Below are 19478 nucleotides of genomic sequence, written 5' to 3' on the forward strand. Positions count from 1 at the left end.
TAAAATTTTAACGCGTTTCAGTGGTAGGGAAACAGTTTTTGTGTAAACGTATTTGCAATTGAGTAATAAAAATAGTGTGTGTTATGTTTATTGGAAAGCCACATATAACATCAATTAACTATTTGCAATTTATTTCCTTTAAAAGTACATAATATTTAAGTCGGTCTCCGTGACGGGCCGGAATGTGAAATGCCGGAAAACGCAAATATCGGAAGGCAAAGATCAAAAATCGAAAGATCTTAAGTTGAAAGATCAAAAAAAAAGAGTTCATGGTAAACGGTACATACTCACTTAATTTGCGCGAGCAGGAGACAACAGGAACAAGAAGAACAGGCTTTTCCTCCCGTATTAATGTGCGCGCGCAGAATACGGGAGGAAAAGCCTGTTCCTCTTGTATCCTGCTCGCGCAAATTAAGTGAGTATGTATCGTTTACCATGCACCCTTTTTTTTTTGATTTTTCGACTTAAGATCTTTCGATTTTCGATCTTTGCCTTCCGATATTTACGTTTTCCGGCATTTCACATTCCGGCCCGTGAGGTAGACCCTATTTAAGTATATGGGATATTTTATTTTGAAATGTAACTTGAACATAAACCTATATTGTATGACTTATGGCTGTAACTATAAACATTGCGTTCATATAATTTATACATATTAGCAATATTGTTTTCAATGTTTGCAAGAATATCTAACAGACACTAAAATTCCTACTTGATATCCCGAAACGCTTTTAAAAAGAGGACATGGTTGAGAAAATCAACAAGTCTGGTTACCCTATCCCTAATGCTAACACTATCCGAAAAATATTTTCCAATATTTGTCAAGATTTTTTAAAGCAAATGCAAAGTACATGCATACATAGTCTCACTCTACAGTCTAAATAAATTCCATGTAATTATTTATTAAAAATTAAATTATATTTTCATAAAAATATGTTGTTATATAAACACGCCACTGCATTACAACATCATGAATAGGATATATGGATGACCCATGAAGAACCACCCATTCATAAATTAGATTTGCTCTAATTTACAAATCGATTTAACAATTTCATCGTACATAAAACGAGTGTGCATTAAATTGATTTTTTTCTAATTAGTGTTTCCTATTCGAATTGAATTTATAAATAAGAAATTTCATGGGAAAATTAAAGTGTCGCACATATGTAGAATATTCAAGGATATGAATTATATTACTAGGCTGACCAAAACGTACTATATGTACCATTTGAATGAGACAGTCCCATTTTTTATGAAAAAATATAAATATAAAATTTAATTTTATATAATAATGTTGCGTACAGGGGTGGGTGGAGGATCCAAGTAAAAGGCCAACAGTCGTTTCACAGCATTTATTGATGATTCAGGAGATACACGCACGGTCACTGCTCCGTCCTGAATGAATTATATCGCCTACGTACCGCCTTATAAAGGGTATATCTCTCAGGACGCCTAATCTGTTTACCTGTTGTATAGTCACGTATTCGGATATGTATTTCCCCGATATTGGGTCTCCCCGTACCGATTCTGAGAAATAACTAATATCGGTCATTGTTTAGCCTAAATGCACTTAGAGTCCAGATATAATCTTTGGAAGTAAGTGCATGCATTTAGTTAATCCGATAACAGATATCCGTTGGTCTAAGTACAATTCGCTCAATCCACGGCGTACGTAACATTGCCTCCCTCTTAGGTCAAATCGTCCCGATTGACCAACAAATCATAACTGATAAATCTACAGTAGTTACATTTATCTCCGATATCAGTCACAGTTACATTTACAATTACAGCCGTTATCTTTGCAGTTACAATGAAAACAATGACATTTAATTTCTACTACCGTTACATTAACATTACCTTTACAATTTAAATTCTGTAACAGTTAGATTAACGTCATCTTTACAATGGAAACAATTGCATTAAACTTTCGTTACATTTCAATTTACGACACCTTTACAATGTAAACAATTACATAAAACTTTCGTTACACTTCAATTTACGTCATCTTTACAATGGAAACAAAAACAATTAAAATTTCGTTACACTACGATTTACGTCATCTTTACAATTGAAACAATTACATAAAAACTTTCATTACACTTCACTTTACGTCACCTTTACAATGGAAACAATTACATTAAACTTTCGTTACACTTCACTTTACGTCACCTTTACAATGGAAACAGTTACAGTTACATTTCTACTCGCCTAAAATTAGTCATCCGATGTTCTACATTTGGAAATCATTATTTGTTAGCTCTTCGGTCCAAAATTTCTCACGTGTTTGGTCCATGTTGCTCGTATCACCAAAGTCCAAATTTGCTATGGCAGCCCCGTATTCCTGTCATGTGGCCCAGCATCCTGCTGCAGACCAACGTTCAACCCAGAACGTGCTCCAAAGCCATGTCCCACAAGAATCGCTCCCATCCTCACAAAAGTGACTTGGTCCATGTCTCTCGTGTCACCATCGTCCAAATTTGCTACGGTGGCCCAGTGTTCCTATGTCATGTGGCCCAGCATCCTGCTGCAGACCAACGTTCAACCCAGAACGTGCTCCAAAGCCATGTCCCACAAGAATCGCCACCATCCTCACAAAAGTGACGGTTGACCCTGGAAAATGTGCACCCCTCAGTCTGCCACTCTGTTGGTGGTGCTTCTTTTCCGTTCCCTTGACCCTGGAAAATGTGCACACCTCAGTCTGCCACTCTGCTGGTTGTGTTTCTTTTCCGTTCCATTGACCTTGGTAAATGTGCACCCAACAGTCTGCCACTCTGTTGAATGTGCTTCTTTTCCGTTCCATTGACCCAACTGAAATCCATTTCTTTCTGATGTATTTTCCCGTTACATCTGCGAGATGATCTAATCACTGCTGCAACTGTCCATGTATTTTTTCAGGTACTCGTGTTTCCATTAGTTTCCAACTAGATTTTTTTCGATGTTGACGTATATCAATTGTTCCGCTCTCTCTCGTTGAAGTCGCAATCTGGCGTTTCTTCGGTTTCAAATGCCCTCACGTGGTTGATCCAAGTCGCTCGTTTCCCCAACGTCCAAATTTGTTGCGGTGGCCCCGTCTTCCTGTCATGTGGCCCAGCATCCTGCTGCAGACCAACGTTCCACCCAGAACGTGCTTCCTTTGCCATTCCCTCTGAAGCGGTGCCTCTATCCTCCCAAAAGTGACTTGATTGACTCCGCCGACTGACCAACCAACATTTATCCAATCTGATAAATGTGCCTCTCTGCCGTTGCATGGTTCCGATTGAATTCCATTTCAATCCGTTTACTTTCCGACTCTTTCTCTCTCCCAGAGACTGTGTGATCTGTTAACGGATTAACTAAATGCATACCGTGCGACTGGTATAAGTGGTTTTAAGGATTAGCGACAAGCTAAGTGCATGAAACAATGATTGCACTTCTCATACCGTGGGAATACATATCCGAATACGTGACTATACAGTAGGTAAACAGATTAGATGTCCTGAGAGACCGTGAGACCGGTGTAAGTGGTTTTAGGGATTAACGACAAGCTAAGTGCATGAAAGCTAAACAATGATTGCACTTCTCATACCGTGGGAATACATATCCGAATACGTGACTATACAGTAGGTAAACAGATTAGACGTCCTGAGAGATCTACCCCTTATAAGGCGGTACGTAAGCGATATCAGGTCATTCTGGACTGAGTGGTGACAGTGCGTGTAACTCCTGAATCATCAATAAATGCTGTGAAACGACTGTTGGCCTTTTACTTGGATCCTCCACCCACCCCTACGCAACAATATTTTGGCCGTAGTCTTTGGAAAAAAAATTCGGGTGCTTTTTCTGATTCGGTGAATATTTCGCACAAAGTGATCTTGCGCATGCCACTATAATCTCGGTCACGGAGTATCTGGCACCTGAAAATTCCATTGTATTCGCAATTTTCGTGGCGACGATTGTCGTGTGCGCAATCGCAATTTACGAAATAATCCGATTACCGTTTTGTCTATTTGATCTTTGTTTTTAGGGTTGAGGGAGAGGGCTCTGGGTATGACATTGGAATCTATCAAGAATCATAATTAGAGACGGGATTGCAAAATAGTATTTAGGGAGCCCTATTAGTATTGAAGTATTGTATTAACGAGAACTCGAGTGCAAGATATTCCATGTTCGCGATTTTTGTGGCAACTATTGCACGATCGCAATTTGCGCAATAACCCGTTTACCTATTTATCGGTAAAGGGGTGACTACATCAAATGTAAAATGACGTTACGGACTCGTATGCCCGTATCAACATGCAAAGTTCATATGTCTAGTCGATAATATTAAAAATCTCGTAAAAAAACCATTTGACTCCTTCGTTGTCACATGATTAATATAAAGAACAAACGACTAACCAGTAGAGATAAGACACACCTAATATTATAAGTACACCATTGATTAATGACACACGTAGTTAATGAATAACACTATTATATCCACCAAACCCATGCACTGACAAACCAAGATTGTACAACACGTGTCTTCAACACATTCATTGTTTGCTAAAGAGTATTTAAACTCAATATTGTTAGAATTTAAGTTAATCCGTAATCAACTCTTGTACCGAATATTAAAATAAATTATTTTTTATTCAACCGTTCGTCTGCAATTCTTTATTCGCGCGATTCATATTTTCGATGTAATCACCGAACCTTTATTCTCATAGATAAACATAAAGGTAAACGGACTACTAGTCATATGTGAACCAGTCACAGGACAACCGGTCGCTCTAGATCGGTCACACGTGATCACCCGTCACACTAAAACTGGTCCCGGGAAAACTGGTCACACCCTAAAACTGGTCACATCCGAAAATTAGTCACGAAAAAACTGGTCACACCCAAAAATTCGACCAATTTTTAATTTTTGGGTGTGACCAGTTTTTTCGTGACCAATTATCGGTTGTCCTGTGATCGGTTCACATTTGACTAGTAATCACCGAACCAAACATAAAATAATGAAAATGCACATTATTTATTTTTGAGGGTGGTAACATCGAAACAAACGTCAAGTGTTCTGTGTGACGTTTTTGATGTAGTGTATTATGTTGACACTACGCTAATATTTTGTAGTTAATTTCAAGAATGATTAGTGTGAAAATCAAACAACATGATTGTTCACGGGTGGAAGAGACTGCAAAACTCCCGGAGCCACCGTCCCATGATAATATTGAGGTATTGTGCTTGCCTAACCTACAAATATCTGTACTTACCGTGATCGTTGTATCATTTAGATGTGTTTAATATTTAAAATGAAGTATGTATTTCTACAGTTTATTATAATGTGTTTTAATTATTTCACACTACAGAGGCCTTATACCTGTGAATATGAAGAGTGTCGAAAAAAATACACCACAAGATCACACCTGCTAAGACACATAAAAATTATACACTCTGGTGAAAATTTAGAAAAGAAATCTTTCATGTAAGTAAAATTAGTTATTTTATAATTCAATTTTATATTACAATCACATATAATTTTTTTTTCAGCTGTACTGATTGTCAACAAGGATTTCGTAGTAAACAAAGCCTCCAAAAACACATATTAAACAAACACAAGCGAAACTTTCCATTTCAATGTGAATATTGCCTACAAGGTTTTAAGAAAAAAACTCATCTGGCAGCACACATTTATTTACACACTGGACTTAAACTATTAAAGTATTAAAAATTCAGCAAATTCTAAATGATTTATGAAATTGGATATCCTAACAAACTTTTTCTTTCAGGTGTAAGTTTTGTGATAAATCATTTGATAATCAATCAGCTAGGTACAAACATCAAAGAAATCATAAAATGTTCACATGTGAATGTGGAAAAGTGTTTACAAGGTGGGCCGATATTCTGCAACATAAAAGAACTGAGCATGTGAGCGATAGTAAGTATTCATCATATGATATTATTTTATTTTCAGCCAACGTACATTTCAATTAGTAAGTGAGGTTTTTTGCAGGATACGAGTGTGATATATGTAATAGAGTATTTAGGATGAGAGCTCATATTGTACGACATTTAAAAATACACCCTGTTAATCAAGAGAGAGAAATATTTCTGTGTCCTACATGTCCAAAGTAAGTATACATATGCTCCAGTGGCGTGCCATCCTCATATGGCGTTCATGTAGAACCCACACCAAGTTTTGCATGAACGGTGTATATGGACAGACCACGCCTGATAATGTACATACATATGGTGAGGCGTAATTGATGTATTATAGCTCATTCATTGGTTTAACAACTTGACAAATTGGTAGCATCGGATTATTCATGTGTGTAATTAAAATACATTTTAATCTTTCATAGGTTTTATACATTTAAAAGCAATTTAGTACATCATATAAATTCAGTTCATGAAAATTTGACATATGATTGCACTTTTCCCGGATGTGAAGCTAAATTATCCACAAAGGTTTTCTCTTATTTCATATAAGTTATTATTAAAATAATTGTAATAACTTATCGAGAGATAAATTGTTTTAGAAAAAACTTGAACATCATCGTGAAAAAAAGCACATTAACCCCCCAGTAAAAAGGAAAAAGTCTATTAAACCTAGAAATAAACGGCGTGATTTTGGGGTACTAAAACGATCAACTGCTGTTAAACTATCTGGAGAATCTGTGCCACTAAAAAATGAAAAAGAAATAATTAAAGAGTCTGAAAGGTTTGTCGAAAAATCTTGTAATTCTGAATTATCCAGTAACATCTGTAATAAAGTTAAAAATCGAGCAAAAACGATTGCCAGTGATGCCGTGTATTACTGTGAAGCTACACTTAATTAGTTAATAGAATATTTATTTTATCTTAGCAGAGAATTTGACTGTATATTATTTTTAACACAAATTGTGAAAGGTATAGGAATATAAATTTGTTAATATGTATGTAGGTAGTAAAATGCGAAATTGTTTTAGTTCAAATTTATTTTCTAAGCAATACATAATATTAACATAAATATCAGCGCTTACTATAGTTGAAAAAATATCACAATTATAATCATTAAGAAACAAAAAAAAAAATACAAACTTAAATCCTAATGTAGGGTTTTGAGTGAACGGTTTATTTTATACGTCTCTTATTAGAGATGTACCTCATCAATAGCCACAATGAAGCGAAAATATGACTTTTGGTGTATTGCAGTAAGCAAATACAATTTTAGTCAACTATATTTGTTGAGACTTTTTTTTATTAAATTCTATATAAATTTCATGAAACATCTAAATATGATTAATTTTATAAAATCAATTATTTCAAATATTAGATAATGCAATACTGTAGTATCTCCGAATCATAATTAATTAGATTATTGATAAATAAAATACTTTTTCATTGTGGACGTACATATAGTCAGCAAGACTAGATGCAATTAATTCATTTTTTGAGATTCTAAATTATATTGGGATTTTTAGTAAAATATATTTTATATATAAAATCAAATTTATATAAATATAACTTGTTAAAAATATACAAAAGGCATGTTCGAATTTATGAATCAATAATATAATATCGATTGAACAGCATGAATTTATGATATAATAGTTGTTACAAAAATTAAACGTATTAAAAATTATTATCCTTTCTTTTTAAACTATGAAACATTTCAGCGACCACACATAAGACCAATAGCTAAACCGGCGACAAACGATGCAAGGAAAACATGAGTTTCGGATGCCCTGTAATGCTCATCTCCTGTAGCCGAATGATACCACTTTTTGGCTTTAAGTTGCTTCTTTTTCAAGAGATCTTCAGCTTTATCTAGTTTTCGATCGACAAATCGTTCCAACTGCAAAAAAGAAAATATAATTATTTAATAAATCACAAGAAATGTTGGTTGTTACACAAAGTATTATTTCATTTACCTTATCTGTCCAAGCTGGAGTACTTCCTGTAGCCTCTTTCTCAATCTTGTCGCTTATTTTATCGAGTTTTTTGTTAATCTTATCCCAGTCTAAATTTATATATCCTTTCTGCTGTGCATAGTGGAGTCCCATTGAAGCACCGCCAACACTAAATCCAGAAAGACCACCTATCTTCATGGCAACGAAACCTGTAAGCCTAATTTAAACATTTTCATTAATGTTTTTTTTTTTTTTGCAAATTATTCGAAAGTAAATGGCATTGAAATTATTCAATAAAATTACACGATTTAGATATATGCACACCATTGGAAAAATACAAATATATTGAGTAAATATTTTGGATGACTTGAAATGTGTGCATTTATTCGTCAGTAAGTAACGAATTGAATAAATATTGGTTTTGCGCGTCACTATCGCGTTTGAATTAATACGATGACATCTTATCAGTATAGTTGTGCCAAAAAATCGAAAGCAGTCTAAGATATGACGCACATTTATAGTCGAATATTATGACATCATATATATAAATAGTATTTACCATCCGGAGATAGATCCTATGACGAGTTGCTGCAGCGCGGCCTTCTTTCCAATATCGCTGATTGCTTTGTCGAGGAATTTCCGCGTGTCCTCCACGGCGTCCTCCAACTTTTCAGTCGCATCTTCAGCGCGAGGCGAATTACTTCGGCGACTCATGATTACTTCGCAGCAATAAGGATTCGTTCAAATATCAACGCGATACTCCTCGAACGGTTGCGTCGAATCACCGTCAGATTAATGGCAGAAAGGAGAAGTTGAGACGGAGACACTAGCCGTCGCCCTTCTTTCACGGTCAGCTGTCACACTTTCAGCAATCGTTGGTCTTAGCACCGACTTTTATGCGCTTGTCTCTGGCATCCCCACTCGAGCATTTCTCTTTATATCCATTAGTCAGCCGCTTCCTCACTTGCATCAGGTCCTCACACTAAAGCATCGCCAAGTTAATATTCGGTTAATGTTACATCCTTTACGTGGCAAGTGGAGTTTGGTGCAAACGATCGAAAAGCGTCAGACAGATTGAACCACAGATTAACTGGATGGCTGCTTTAAACGCAATTCTCGACTTCACGAATGAAAAATTGCACATCAGATGACGAGTAACCTTTTGATGTGCACAGATGCAATTATTAAAATGGTAATTATTAAAATTGAGTTGGATCTTTCTGGCGAGTTTTTAATAATTTAATAAGGAAAAATTCGGAACTAAAGTATCAGAAGCACAGAATGTATACAGGGTAGGTATGTCGGGACTTCGGGTAGATTTCGCTTAGTGTAAGTGCGAGTAGTACGCACGCATAAGGTACAAGTGTCGTTAATCTGTGGTTCAGTCTGTCTGGCGCTTTTCGATCGTTTGCACCGCATCGTGATTGTATGTATGGCGAAGTAGGTAGTTGCTTCGACGGAGTGAACAGGTTGAGCTCCCGAAGCTCACTGGCATCAGGAGATGACGCGCTGGTTTATATTAGCCGTTGATTGGGCAACGGGTAGCTTGGCTGGTGATTTATAATTATGATTTCTACGATTTCGAGGTTGTCCTTTGTGTAGCTGTGTCAAGGTTTGGTTGGTGCGTAGTTAGTGGTGAGATCATCGGTTCCGGTGGGGTTACCGTGTACTCGTGATTTTGTATCTGAAGCGAGTTGATGGTGTTTTTGCCCTAGTTCGAAGGAAGGTATTTCGGCCAAAGTTGACTTTACGTGTTCGAACAGGAAGCGATGATGTAATTTGTACAGCTAGAGTTCAATGGGGGAGTAGATGATATTATAGGGGATGAACGAATGAGACGACTGGCATGTTGATGCACGTGCTTTTATTATGAGAGCCAGAGACGGAGTGTGGTAGCCACTCTGAACACAGCCGAGTTGGTCCCAACTCGCAGGAAGGTGACGGAACTCGACTACAATTTGTGCTATATTCCTACAATCACTCTTACTTGGAGAAATTCATTTTTACGTTCATGCAACAATTATTTCCAATTTATGTACCTTAGCACGAGAAATAACATAATCGAGCACACTAAACATAGTTGCGTGGACGTGAAAAAGAGATTACAGATAGGAGTAAAAGACGCATAGGTCTGTTACCTAGAGTTGGCACGAACAAATGCGCTTGTGCAGTTTCAGTGAATAGGTGAATAGCTGCATTCAATAAAAAAAAAAAGACGCCTTGTCTCTTTCGCGCGCTTCTGTGTGAGCGCCAGCTCTCAGTAACAAACATGTAGTGAGTAGGATTCTAATTTTATTCTACTAGGTTTTCTTTACAAATGGATAAAAAATGATGATCGTTTCATATGCATAAAACTTTTTTGGCAGCAAAGTAGACGAGTGATTACAATATGTAGTTGGTTTCTTGAATTTTAGCAGTAATAGTAACTCGATAATGAATGCCAAATGAGAAGCTAAAGTAGTTTTAGTCTGACTCATTAATGTCGTCCACACGGAACAGCCGCTCACTAGAGAATGTCTGACTTGTCTGTTTGAGAGTACAGTCTTTGTAGTTGATAAGGTTTATCCGGCGTGTCTCTTATCCAGGTACGTAAGTATTTGAACAGGCTTGGATTCTTGAATGTTTTGAATATTTCAAACGTTACAATACTATTGTATAGATTTATAATACATAGATCCACCCTCACGCTTTATACTGGTCTCCCTTTTGGCGCATGCACACTTTCTCTCAGTAGGTAGTTAGCTTCTAAGTAGGAAAGGTCGATTGCGGAGATCTTGTCGATAGATATGCGGAGATCTTGTCGTCACTAACTGAGGGTTACGGGGGGTTTAACTAGCGGGGAAGTGAAAAAAACGCCGACCGCTGCGTGGTAGGGAAAAAAAAACCTTTTTTTTTCCCAGCTTCCCCGCTAGTTAAACCCCCCGCACCCCTCAGTTAGTGACGACAAAATCTCCGACCAAAATCTCGCGTCAGGGCCCATCTATGTGTATTATATATCTATGTGTACCCCCCAAGAATCTTACTATTATTCCTACTTAAAAAAAATCAGTCGATAGTTACTCGCATAAACTGAGCCAATCACCGTAATACCTTACTAAAATAGTAAATTAGCATTTTATTGAAAACCAAAAGATCGTGGGTTACGTGAAGTCTTACAAATTAAATTTTCGCTGATTTTTCGTACAACGCAAAAATCAGACCTCTCCGACCTAGCAACGTTTATGGTCAGTTACCATTGTGCTTTGACCGTTTGTAGGTTGGTTGGGCCATCGACGTTTCTGGTTATTGCAAATCCTTGGTAATTCTAATATATTTTTTAATTTTGTTCCTATTTTTTTATTCATCATGTTTTATACATTTTAGTATACTCGTCATTATTCGCTTGAAAAATTTTGCTAAAAAAAAATAAGTCAACGCAATTGTTTCTGAATTATATAAATACCTTTGTATTTATGTAAATTAACGAACTTACTAATTTTTTAAGGTTTCTATATACATATAATTATGTATTGTTTCATTTGTCTTAAATACTTTTATGTTCTTTGAGCGAATGATGTAAGTACAAGCAATGAAAAGTATATCAAGGTTGACTAGATTATAATTTTAATGATTTCACAGCCTCAAAAATGATCAGTTGATTCAAATATCTCTATCTATAGAAACATTTTAACTGTGTTAAATTACTGATTTTTAGAATTTTAATTATGAGTCCTGTCGTGGTTCCTGCCGATGATAAAAAAGAAGTTGATGGTTTCATCAAAGAAACAAAAAAAGTCATAGATAGAGCATTTAGTGACATCGCAAAATCATCAAATACCAAACAGCTCGTATTCGGGACAGCTTCAGGATGGTATATTTTTATTAATTACAAGCCTCTTATTAGTTTGCTTTTTTATTGTTATTACGCAGTAGTCATGTGATAGGTTTTAATTTAAAAAATATTTTAAGGTTCACCGGTTATATTGGTATGAAAGTTGGCAAAGTGGCTGCCGTTGGACTTGGTAGTGGAATTATACTATTACATTTAGCCAATCAAGGTGGTTATGTGAATATTAATTGGGATAAAATTCACAAGAATGTTGATAACATCAGTGAAAAAATTGAAAAGGAAACAAATAAAAGATCATCAGCTTGGTTAGATAAAGTATGTTAAAAGACTTATTTTCATGAAATTATTATCTAATATTTGTTTCTTTAGGCTATTTACATATATTTTCTGTCTCATTTTCAGATCATTGAATTTATGAAAACAAACTCTTACTATTCAGCTGGTTTCGCTGGTGGTGTTTTCTTCGGTATCGCCTCTTCATAAAATAACTGTGTATACAAATTTAATGTTTCCACGTATGTATGTATGTTGTGTTTTTTTTAAATGTAAAATTGCCGATAGTGTTTGGATTTGTGTTATAATATTAAGTTGCAAAGGAAAAAATTCTCATTTAACAGTATTATATTTTATGTATATATTGATTACTTTCTTGATAGGAAGTGCATAGATAACAATTGATTATTTGTACATATATATATTGAATGACAATATGCCTGTACCATTATATCAAATATACAATTGCAATGTAATTAATGTTAACAGATTATAACTTGCGTCAATTAAGTTGTGGATGCATAGCATCAACTATTTTAGTGATAGTTGTTTGTAATCGATTTCGAATATATGTAGAATCATCAGTTAACATGTAAAATTATCAATGTGTCTGTCTATGTAAGAAAATACTCTACATATATTAGTATCTATATGAAATAAATAAGAAAAAAATAAATGTGTAAAAGTTTATTTTTCCAGAATCGTGATGTATCATGAAATTAACAAATTTTTTACTTCACATGAAGTTAATAAATAAATAGGTACGTTTGTCTGAAGTTGCTTGAACTTTTTGTCGATGGGAGATTAGTAAATATTGGTTGTAAGGGGGTGATTTAAACTATACTCAAATAGTTTTGTGTATAGATCTTGGTCACTTACGAAGTAGTTTCTATGAATGATCACAATATGTCTCGTATATTAAAGATGTTACAAACATGTACCCAAATATTAAATTGTATACAATGTACAAACTCCTGTTTAAGCAGACGAAATGTTGAGAAAACCCTGTTCGTGATATTGTAAGTTGGTATAATGAAGCACAATGCTTAGATCGGCATACACTGGACAATGGCGAGTCACCCGCATTGCCAAATATAAGCTCTACAAGCTAGTTAATAATTCAATATTTACATGTGTTATCAAGTGAAAATATTTAGTTATTTAAATGAGAAATGAGGCGTATTTCGATTTTTAATGACGACTTTGCAGTCCCGGTAGTTACAGAAAAATTACATCATTTAGTACAGAAAATATGACATTAACCTTACTCTATAACTTAAATAATAAACTAATTTTAAATAAACTATCCCTTCTTGAGTTCTTCTGTGGTTATGCCATATTTCTTTTTGATTGTGTCTAATTCTTCTTGTTTCTTATCAATATCGATTCCCTTGAAAGCTTTGTTTGATCGGTAGTAGAGGACAACCAGGTAGCGATTACACACGTTAAAACCAGAGAGGTGATCACATGCTTTTTTGGCATCAAAAATATCTTCATAGACTACGAATGCGGTACCTCTGGTTTCAGGAGTATTTCCACTGTAACAAAATAACCACATAAATAACATGCAATGCACACTAATTATAATGTCTTTAAAAGAATACTTACGTTCTGATCTGCCTTATAGCACCGTATTTTCCAAATATATCATACATTTCCTCGGCCGTAATTTTGTATGGTAGATTGCGAATATATAGTATTCTGTTGACTTCTGGAGGAAGACGGAGCTAAAATATATGAAATAGGTTAAAAAAGAGTTTGTTTTAAGTATGTATTGAGATGATGTGAAATTGAGTGGATAAATTTAAGTAAATGTCAAAAGTTTTGTTTATAGGTTATGTTAGTGTTTGTGAGCCAACAAATCACTCGGACGAAAATTGGATATCGAATAAAATATACGTGTAATAAGTATGGAAATAATATTGAATATATATATAAACTTACATTAGCTCTTCTTTGCAATGCTAAAGCCATATTCGTGAAAGCTACGGTAGCGACAAACAACGTACAACGGGTTGAGAGAGCTACACGATGGCCACCTTGCGTCGATGCTTATCGGTAGCTTACAAAGCGCCCTTTTCGCCCCCTACCCGCCCGTTCGAGAGTAGTACGCGCATTCGTTACTTCGCATTTTTAAATACATAGTTTGTGTGTCGTTTCTCTATTGTCGTTATAAAAGACGGTCATTGAGATAAAATATATTAAAAACATATTCAGGACATCCCATGCTCCAAATTGACGGTTTTTTTGAATTTCATCGATTTGCACACCTGTTTTAAAAATAAACTTCAGTGCTAAGATTAGAAATACTAGATCCACAATTAATTTTCTTTGCCAGTTTATAGCAACAATTAATCAGATAACAGTACAGTTGCTCGTCTTTACCATAGTATATCTACAAAAGTGCTGAAAGTATGTAAATATACTGTCCTTTTTTTTTAAATATATTTTCATACTTTCAGGGCTAAATTGAAGAAGAAACAAACCTGTGGCCAATTGGGTTCGGTGATTACTGGTTACAAAGTCACTAAAATCTCTATAACGGAACATCTGGCAGCCGAAAAGTCCATCATACTAACAGTGCCGGGTTTAGGGGGGGGCTGGGTCGGGCAGCACCCGAGGGCGCCATATAAGTTAGGGCGCCACACGATACGCCAAAGGCGCTTTAAAATTTAAAATTAGAGCACCAAAAGCCATTAAAAATTTTAGATTAGAGCGCCAAAAGTGAAAGTTTTTTCTAAGGGTGTTTAGAAAAAATTTCCCGGGGGCGCCATCGGGTGTAAGGCCGGCATTGCATACTAACGAGAACTTGAGTGCCAAATATTGCGTATTCGCGATTTTAATGGCAAAAATTGTCTTTTTGACCACCGCAATGTGACTAATAATCCAATTACCGGCCAATTGTTTGTTTGATGTTCTCATTATCTGATTTGCTTAACAATTTCGTCTTTTTTTTCTGTTGAAATATTTTTAATTTTTAATTTCTCCCTTTGTATATCCCAGGATTTTTTTTCATGTAACGGGGTGGCACGGCGTGAAAATTGTTAGCATAACATAATAACGATTGGTTAAAATAAATTATTATTAAATTATTATGATTTCATGTTTTATTTAGTTATCCTTTCCTTATTTAATTTGTATATATGTATATATAATTTGTTTATTTAACTTGTATTTTTTCCTATTGTACTTCTTAATCTTTTTAGCACACTCGTCGCTTTGGAGCAATCTGTTAGACGAGTGTGCTTGATTAATTGATTTTGTAAAATAAAAATAAAATAAATAAAAATAAAAATAAATAGTATGAAAGTCGAAGACAGATGACATCTATGGTGTATGCTTTTTAGTGTATTATGGCCAAAAGTTGTGACATTTATGACAGTTGAAACGTCAATGCAAACGTCAATTCTTTTCCTGAGTTTTTCAGTTGATTAATCAAACTTCAGCTTGAAAAAATGTGGGAGTGTTGTGGATCGGAAAATACTGGAAAAGCTGTCGTGGCAGTTTTAGAGGAGCTGGCAACGAATCACGTAAATATTTTAATTTTTGGTTTATTTGTGGGATTCCTTCTCATGGTGAACTATGGTCCACGACAGCTTCCATTTAACAGAAAATCTACGTGAGGTACACCTAATTTTGATATTTATACTATTATTTGCTAATTAATTTGTATTATATTGTAAATCATTTAATTTGTATTTTTATGGATCTCGATCTATGTATTTTTACAATTTTGATTTCAATTATATTTTAAATTTTTGATATAGACTTTGCAAATTGGTGAACATCGTGTTTAGTATCTGGCATAATATCTGATTGTGCCTACATATGTATCTGTGCTATCGTTCAAAATACGTAAATTATTACCATTGAAATATTTCAATCAAATCATATTCTTAATATATATATATATACATACGATTACCTGTGTATTTGTGTGATTAATTAAATAACAATATAAAATGTGTAGGGACAATAATGTGGTTTTTACAATTTTGGAAATATAATCTTTCATTACAATAAACTTATTTATACATAACTTTCTCAAAACTTATTTATTATTTTTTATATATGTAAAATAGCAAAATTTCAACAAAATAATTCGTGGTTTTGAAATTTGTATGTACCAAATTGATATATCGCTATTTACCCGATTAGTACACAAATTGGCCTGTTGGGTGTGCTTAAGTAAATATCGAATGTGGGTCAGGAGATAAGACTTCGTAATTCACAATATTATGCAATGTTCATGTATTTGTTTATCATGATTGTGGCTATTAATCGATATATTTAGAATATAGAACCCAGCTATTTATTTTGACTACGCATGTCATTAAACCGACACAAAATTGCTAATATCCATTAAGACATTATGGACGATTACATTCGTAGTCAAATGATTATAGTTCATAAGCGAAACTTTACTCTTATACATTGTTTATACAGTTTTAACAATTTTATATAGTGATTTAAATAAGATTTATAAATCAGACGACATAGTGATGTTTTCGGAGCTGTCGAAGGAACTTGGCGGAATGATCACATATCTGAGTTCGGCATCGTCGGGGGCAGGATTTAAAATGAACCTATGTATCTAAAACAAAGATCTTAAAAAATTACGATTAGGTCACACATAAGATCCAAATAGATGGCATTGACATTGAGGTGATAGAACAGGTAATATATTTGGGTCATCTTCTCACATTTGGGCGAATGATAGAGATTCGCAAACTTATACGGCTGGGCTGTTCATCGAAATTACCACCAATTACGGCACCAGCTATCACATATAGGCTGCAGACCTGAACTCTGACCAAACGTGCTTTGCATGCTCTTAAAATGGCCCAAAGAGCTATGGAGAGGAAAATGCTGGGCATCTCATTAAAAGAAAGTCAGAAATGAAGAGATCAGAAGTCTGCAGAATGTCAGAAGAACGCTAGACGGAATGTGTCACCCAATGGTAGCTCAGAGATGCGAAAAGAAATGTGGGCCGTCATTGGTCATACGGACTGATGACATAAAGCACCAGGTAAACCCTGGTTGAGACTGGCTCGTGACAGATTGAGTTGTCGTGCCCCGAAGGAGGCTTACACCCTGCAGTGGGATTCTACAGACTGAGTATATTATATATAATTAATATTTAATTAATTTGTTTTTTATGTACCACTAAATAAATATGTAAGTCATACCGAACTTTAGGATTAAAATTGGAAACATCTAGTCAGTGGCGGATCAAGTAAATGGGGGGCCCGAAGGGCATTTGAATTTGAGGAATCCACTTCAGTAAAAAAAATGTTATGATCGTTTTTTAACGTGTTTTTCAGTATACGGTTTTTCATTAGAATTTTACATAACCATATTTTTTTTATTCATTAACTATATGTAAGTTTACTATATGAAACACTAAAAGTTTTTGGAATAAAATAGGTACTATTTTAAATACTATGTAAAATAGGTATTAATTTCATTTATTCTTGGTTTACGAATGTATTGTGGACAATGATAATAATTTTTAAGTTGTAAATTTTGGTACAAAAGACCCATTTCGGGGCCCCCAAGATTCGGGGGTCCCAAGCGCGCGCTTATTTTCATGTATGATAAACCGCCGCTGCCTCTAGTGAATGTGCTTCAATTAAAATTAGAATATTATTGAAAACTCATGAAATCCCTCGTTTAAATCGGTATATTCTTTAGAAAGTTTTTCATTAAATACGAACAAATGAATAATGGTGGACAACGTCAAAATTCACGTACATATGTACTACTAAAATTTTTAGAAAGCCAAAAAACCATTGATCTTTATCACTGTGGGATTTTAAAAATAGAATATATGTATGCACATATGTGTGTATGTATGTATGTTTGTCTGATTTTTCAACTTTCATATTATAAACTATCATGTAGGTACATATATGTACGTATGTATCTGAGAAACGTCCTCTGTACTCTCTCGATTCTCAAACAATGGACCCTATCACTAGGGCCCCATATAATAGTATCTTATATATAAAGCAAAAACCGTTGTGTGTGTATTTCTTTTCTCATTGGCTATCATCAAATTCGTTTCTGATTGGCTTTCGTTAAATTCGTTTGTGTTTCGTATTTGGAAATATTTACATGAATAAAATTTTAATATAAAAAAGTAAGTTGGTGATATTATTAATTTATTTACGGAATACATATATTTATATTTTATATTGATGGAAATTTATATTTTTTAGACGATAAAAGTAATGGTCTACGTCATGTTATGGACAGAAAAACTTACAGTAATATTATTAAAGACCTTGCATTCAATTATATTGAAATAATATTATATAATAAGAAAAAATAAAGAAATTATTTCACGTCCTTTCGATGTTACAACACATTACACGACTGCGACAGCATGCTCGGTTCTCGTCTCACGCTACATCGGATCGACTATAGAATATCCATGTTTAAGCGGTTATTATATTGAAAACATTGAGTGAAGCATATATGTATGTATTGAAAACTACATAAATGATAAGATAAATAATAAAAATCTCGTAAAAAAAAGCATTTGCTGTGCAATATTTAGGCAGTTTTCTGTACGTCAATTTTCCTGTACGACGAATTTTCGTGCGACAGGAGACCCGACGGCGCGCGCGATTTTCGTAGCGGTGGTTATCCTGGTAGCGATTCACATTTGGGATGTAATCACCGAACCCAATGATAATGATTTGCACTAGTAAAATGTCACGTATTTACTTTCCACGAAAAAAGTCTTCATAAATGCCCCCAATGTATAATATATATTATACTAGCTGAACCCGGCATGCGTTGCAATGCCACAATAACGCATGCATTTTCCGTTCCCGAGTTAAAGTCGTGGTAATCTGACTTATCCAGCGGAAAAATGCGGAAAAACGCAGGCGGCGAACACATTTGAAATTATTCAATTGTTTGTTTATTTTACCCTAACAACGCAGGTGGCGACGCCAAAACATTTGAAATTATTGCGTTGTAATGCTACTCATTCCCGTTTTTGGGCGATTATTTTTGCAGAAACCATCGCGGACATACACACAATAACTCCTGTAAGTTTCATCGCAATCGGTTGAATGGTATAGGAACGCATACGTGAAAGACAGACAAACAGACAAACATTGATTTTTTTATATATGTATGTATGTATATAGATTTACAATTATTGGTCGCTAATATTGTTTAAATTTTAACGTAATTGTTTCTTATTTACATTTAAAACCCGCTCAGTAGATTTTTTAAAATACGTCTTTATCAGGTACAGGTAAAATTTCAAGATCAGTTTACCTCTCTAGTATTCGATTGTCTTTCTTTTGTAGTCTTTGTCACAAGAAAGGTAGGTAGGTAGGTGCACAAGACACTTTCACAACATACGAATTATTGGGCATATATTAATCCAAGGTACGTCTTCGGCTAACGGGGTTGCAAGTGGACGAGGCTCGCAGCTCTCCGACTTGGTACCTTCTCGCGTGAAAGTATTCTCCACTTTTGTCCTAAATTCGCGGTCGGCATTG

General features: G+C 34.8%; 6 protein-coding genes across 7 annotated transcripts in view; 3 read left to right on the top strand and 3 right to left on the bottom strand.

Annotated features, from left to right (window-relative positions):
* Positions 1 to 19478, bottom strand: part of LOC143915854 (uncharacterized) — a 121597-nt gene that overhangs the window by 1277 nt on the left and 100842 nt on the right. The gene's annotated exons all lie outside the window — the stretch shown is intronic.
* LOC143915105 (zinc finger and BTB domain-containing protein 41-like) lies at positions 4923 to 7856 on the top strand. The gene is made up of 8 exons (XM_077435536.1): positions 4923 to 5196; positions 5331 to 5446; positions 5512 to 5682; positions 5751 to 5899; positions 5975 to 6092; positions 6324 to 6429; positions 6501 to 6682; positions 7620 to 7856. The coding sequence occupies exons 1-8, from the start codon at positions 5107 to 5109 to the stop codon at positions 7630 to 7632; spliced, it is 945 nt and encodes a 314-aa protein (XP_077291662.1). The 5' UTR covers positions 4923 to 5106; the 3' UTR covers positions 7633 to 7856.
* Positions 6928 to 8977, bottom strand: LOC143915106 (FUN14 domain-containing protein 1-like). Its single transcript, XM_077435537.1, has 3 exons — positions 8413 to 8977; positions 7875 to 8070; positions 6928 to 7798 (listed from the first exon to the last, which is right to left on the bottom strand). The coding sequence occupies exons 1-3, from the start codon at positions 8565 to 8567 to the stop codon at positions 7616 to 7618; spliced, it is 534 nt and encodes a 177-aa protein (XP_077291663.1). The 5' UTR covers positions 8568 to 8977; the 3' UTR covers positions 6928 to 7615.
* Positions 11010 to 12609, top strand: LOC143915228 (FUN14 domain-containing protein 1A-like). Its single transcript, XM_077435769.1, has 4 exons — positions 11010 to 11151; positions 11548 to 11703; positions 11802 to 11997; positions 12085 to 12609. Exons 2-4 carry the CDS (start codon positions 11558 to 11560, stop codon positions 12163 to 12165), a joined length of 423 nt encoding a protein of 140 aa, XP_077291895.1. The 5' UTR covers positions 11010 to 11151; positions 11548 to 11557; the 3' UTR covers positions 12166 to 12609.
* Positions 12290 to 17328, bottom strand: Sf3b6 (splicing factor 3b subunit 6). Of its 2 annotated transcripts, none has more exons than XM_077435772.1 (3): positions 13900 to 14046; positions 13564 to 13682; positions 12290 to 13493 (listed from the first exon to the last, which is right to left on the bottom strand). In XM_077435772.1, exons 1-3 carry the CDS (start codon positions 13927 to 13929, stop codon positions 13259 to 13261), a joined length of 384 nt encoding a protein of 127 aa, XP_077291898.1. In that variant the 5' UTR covers positions 13930 to 14046; the 3' UTR covers positions 12290 to 13258. The 2 variants fall into 2 exon arrangements, with proteins under 2 accessions (XP_077291898.1, XP_077291899.1); XM_077435773.1 differs by lacking the exon at positions 13900 to 14046 and adding an exon at positions 17311 to 17328 and having other exon boundaries at positions 12628 to 13493.
* Oatp74D (Organic anion transporting polypeptide 74D) overlaps positions 15322 to 19478 on the top strand; it is a 62955-nt gene continuing 58798 nt past the window's right edge. Inside the window, exon 1 of the mRNA XM_077435768.1 lies at positions 15322 to 15579. The gene's annotated coding sequence lies outside the window, so the exon portion shown is untranslated. The remainder of the gene's footprint in view (positions 15580 to 19478) is intronic.

This window comes from Arctopsyche grandis, chromosome 8 (genome assembly GCF_051622035.1).
Source record: "Arctopsyche grandis isolate Sample6627 chromosome 8, ASM5162203v2, whole genome shotgun sequence".
Lineage (NCBI taxonomy): Eukaryota > Metazoa > Arthropoda > Insecta > Trichoptera > Hydropsychidae > Arctopsyche > Arctopsyche grandis.

What these genes read in the sequence shown, in the direction of transcription:
- LOC143915105 (XM_077435536.1), top strand. Translation starts at nt 5,107, where the DNA reads ATGATTAGTGTGAAAATCAAACAACATGATTGTTCACGGGTGGAAGAG. An exon ending in CGTCCCATGATAATATTGAG is followed by an intron (nt 5,197 to 5,330) that starts GTATTGTGCTTG and finishes TTCACACTACAG; the next exon opens with AGGCCTTATACCTGTGAATA. An exon ending in AACTGAGCATGTGAGCGATA is followed by an intron (nt 5,900 to 5,974) that starts GTAAGTATTCAT and finishes GGTTTTTTGCAG; the next exon opens with GATACGAGTGTGATATATGT.
- LOC143915106 (XM_077435537.1), bottom strand. Translation starts at nt 8,567, where the DNA reads ATGAGTCGCCGAAGTAATTCGCCTCGCGCTGAAGATGCGACTGAAAAG. An exon ending in ATAGGATCTATCTCCGGATG is followed by an intron (nt 8,071 to 8,412) that starts GTAAATACTATT and finishes TGTTTAAATTAG; the next exon opens with GCTTACAGGTTTCGTTGCCA. An exon ending in CTCCAGCTTGGACAGATAAG is followed by an intron (nt 7,799 to 7,874) that starts GTAAATGAAATA and finishes TCTTTTTTGCAG; the next exon opens with TTGGAACGATTTGTCGATCG.
- LOC143915228 (XM_077435769.1), top strand. Translation starts at nt 11,558, where the DNA reads ATGAGTCCTGTCGTGGTTCCTGCCGATGATAAAAAAGAAGTTGATGGT. An exon ending in TTCGGGACAGCTTCAGGATG is followed by an intron (nt 11,704 to 11,801) that starts GTATATTTTTAT and finishes AAATATTTTAAG; the next exon opens with GTTCACCGGTTATATTGGTA. An exon ending in CATCAGCTTGGTTAGATAAA is followed by an intron (nt 11,998 to 12,084) that starts GTATGTTAAAAG and finishes TCTCATTTTCAG; the next exon opens with ATCATTGAATTTATGAAAAC.
- Sf3b6 (XM_077435772.1), bottom strand. Translation starts at nt 13,929, where the DNA reads ATGGCTTTAGCATTGCAAAGAAGAGCTAAT. An exon ending in CATTGCAAAGAAGAGCTAAT is followed by an intron (nt 13,683 to 13,899) that starts GTAAGTTTATAT and finishes CATATATTTTAG; the next exon opens with CTCCGTCTTCCTCCAGAAGT. An exon ending in GCTATAAGGCAGATCAGAAC is followed by an intron (nt 13,494 to 13,563) that starts GTAAGTATTCTT and finishes ATTTTGTTACAG; the next exon opens with TGGAAATACTCCTGAAACCA.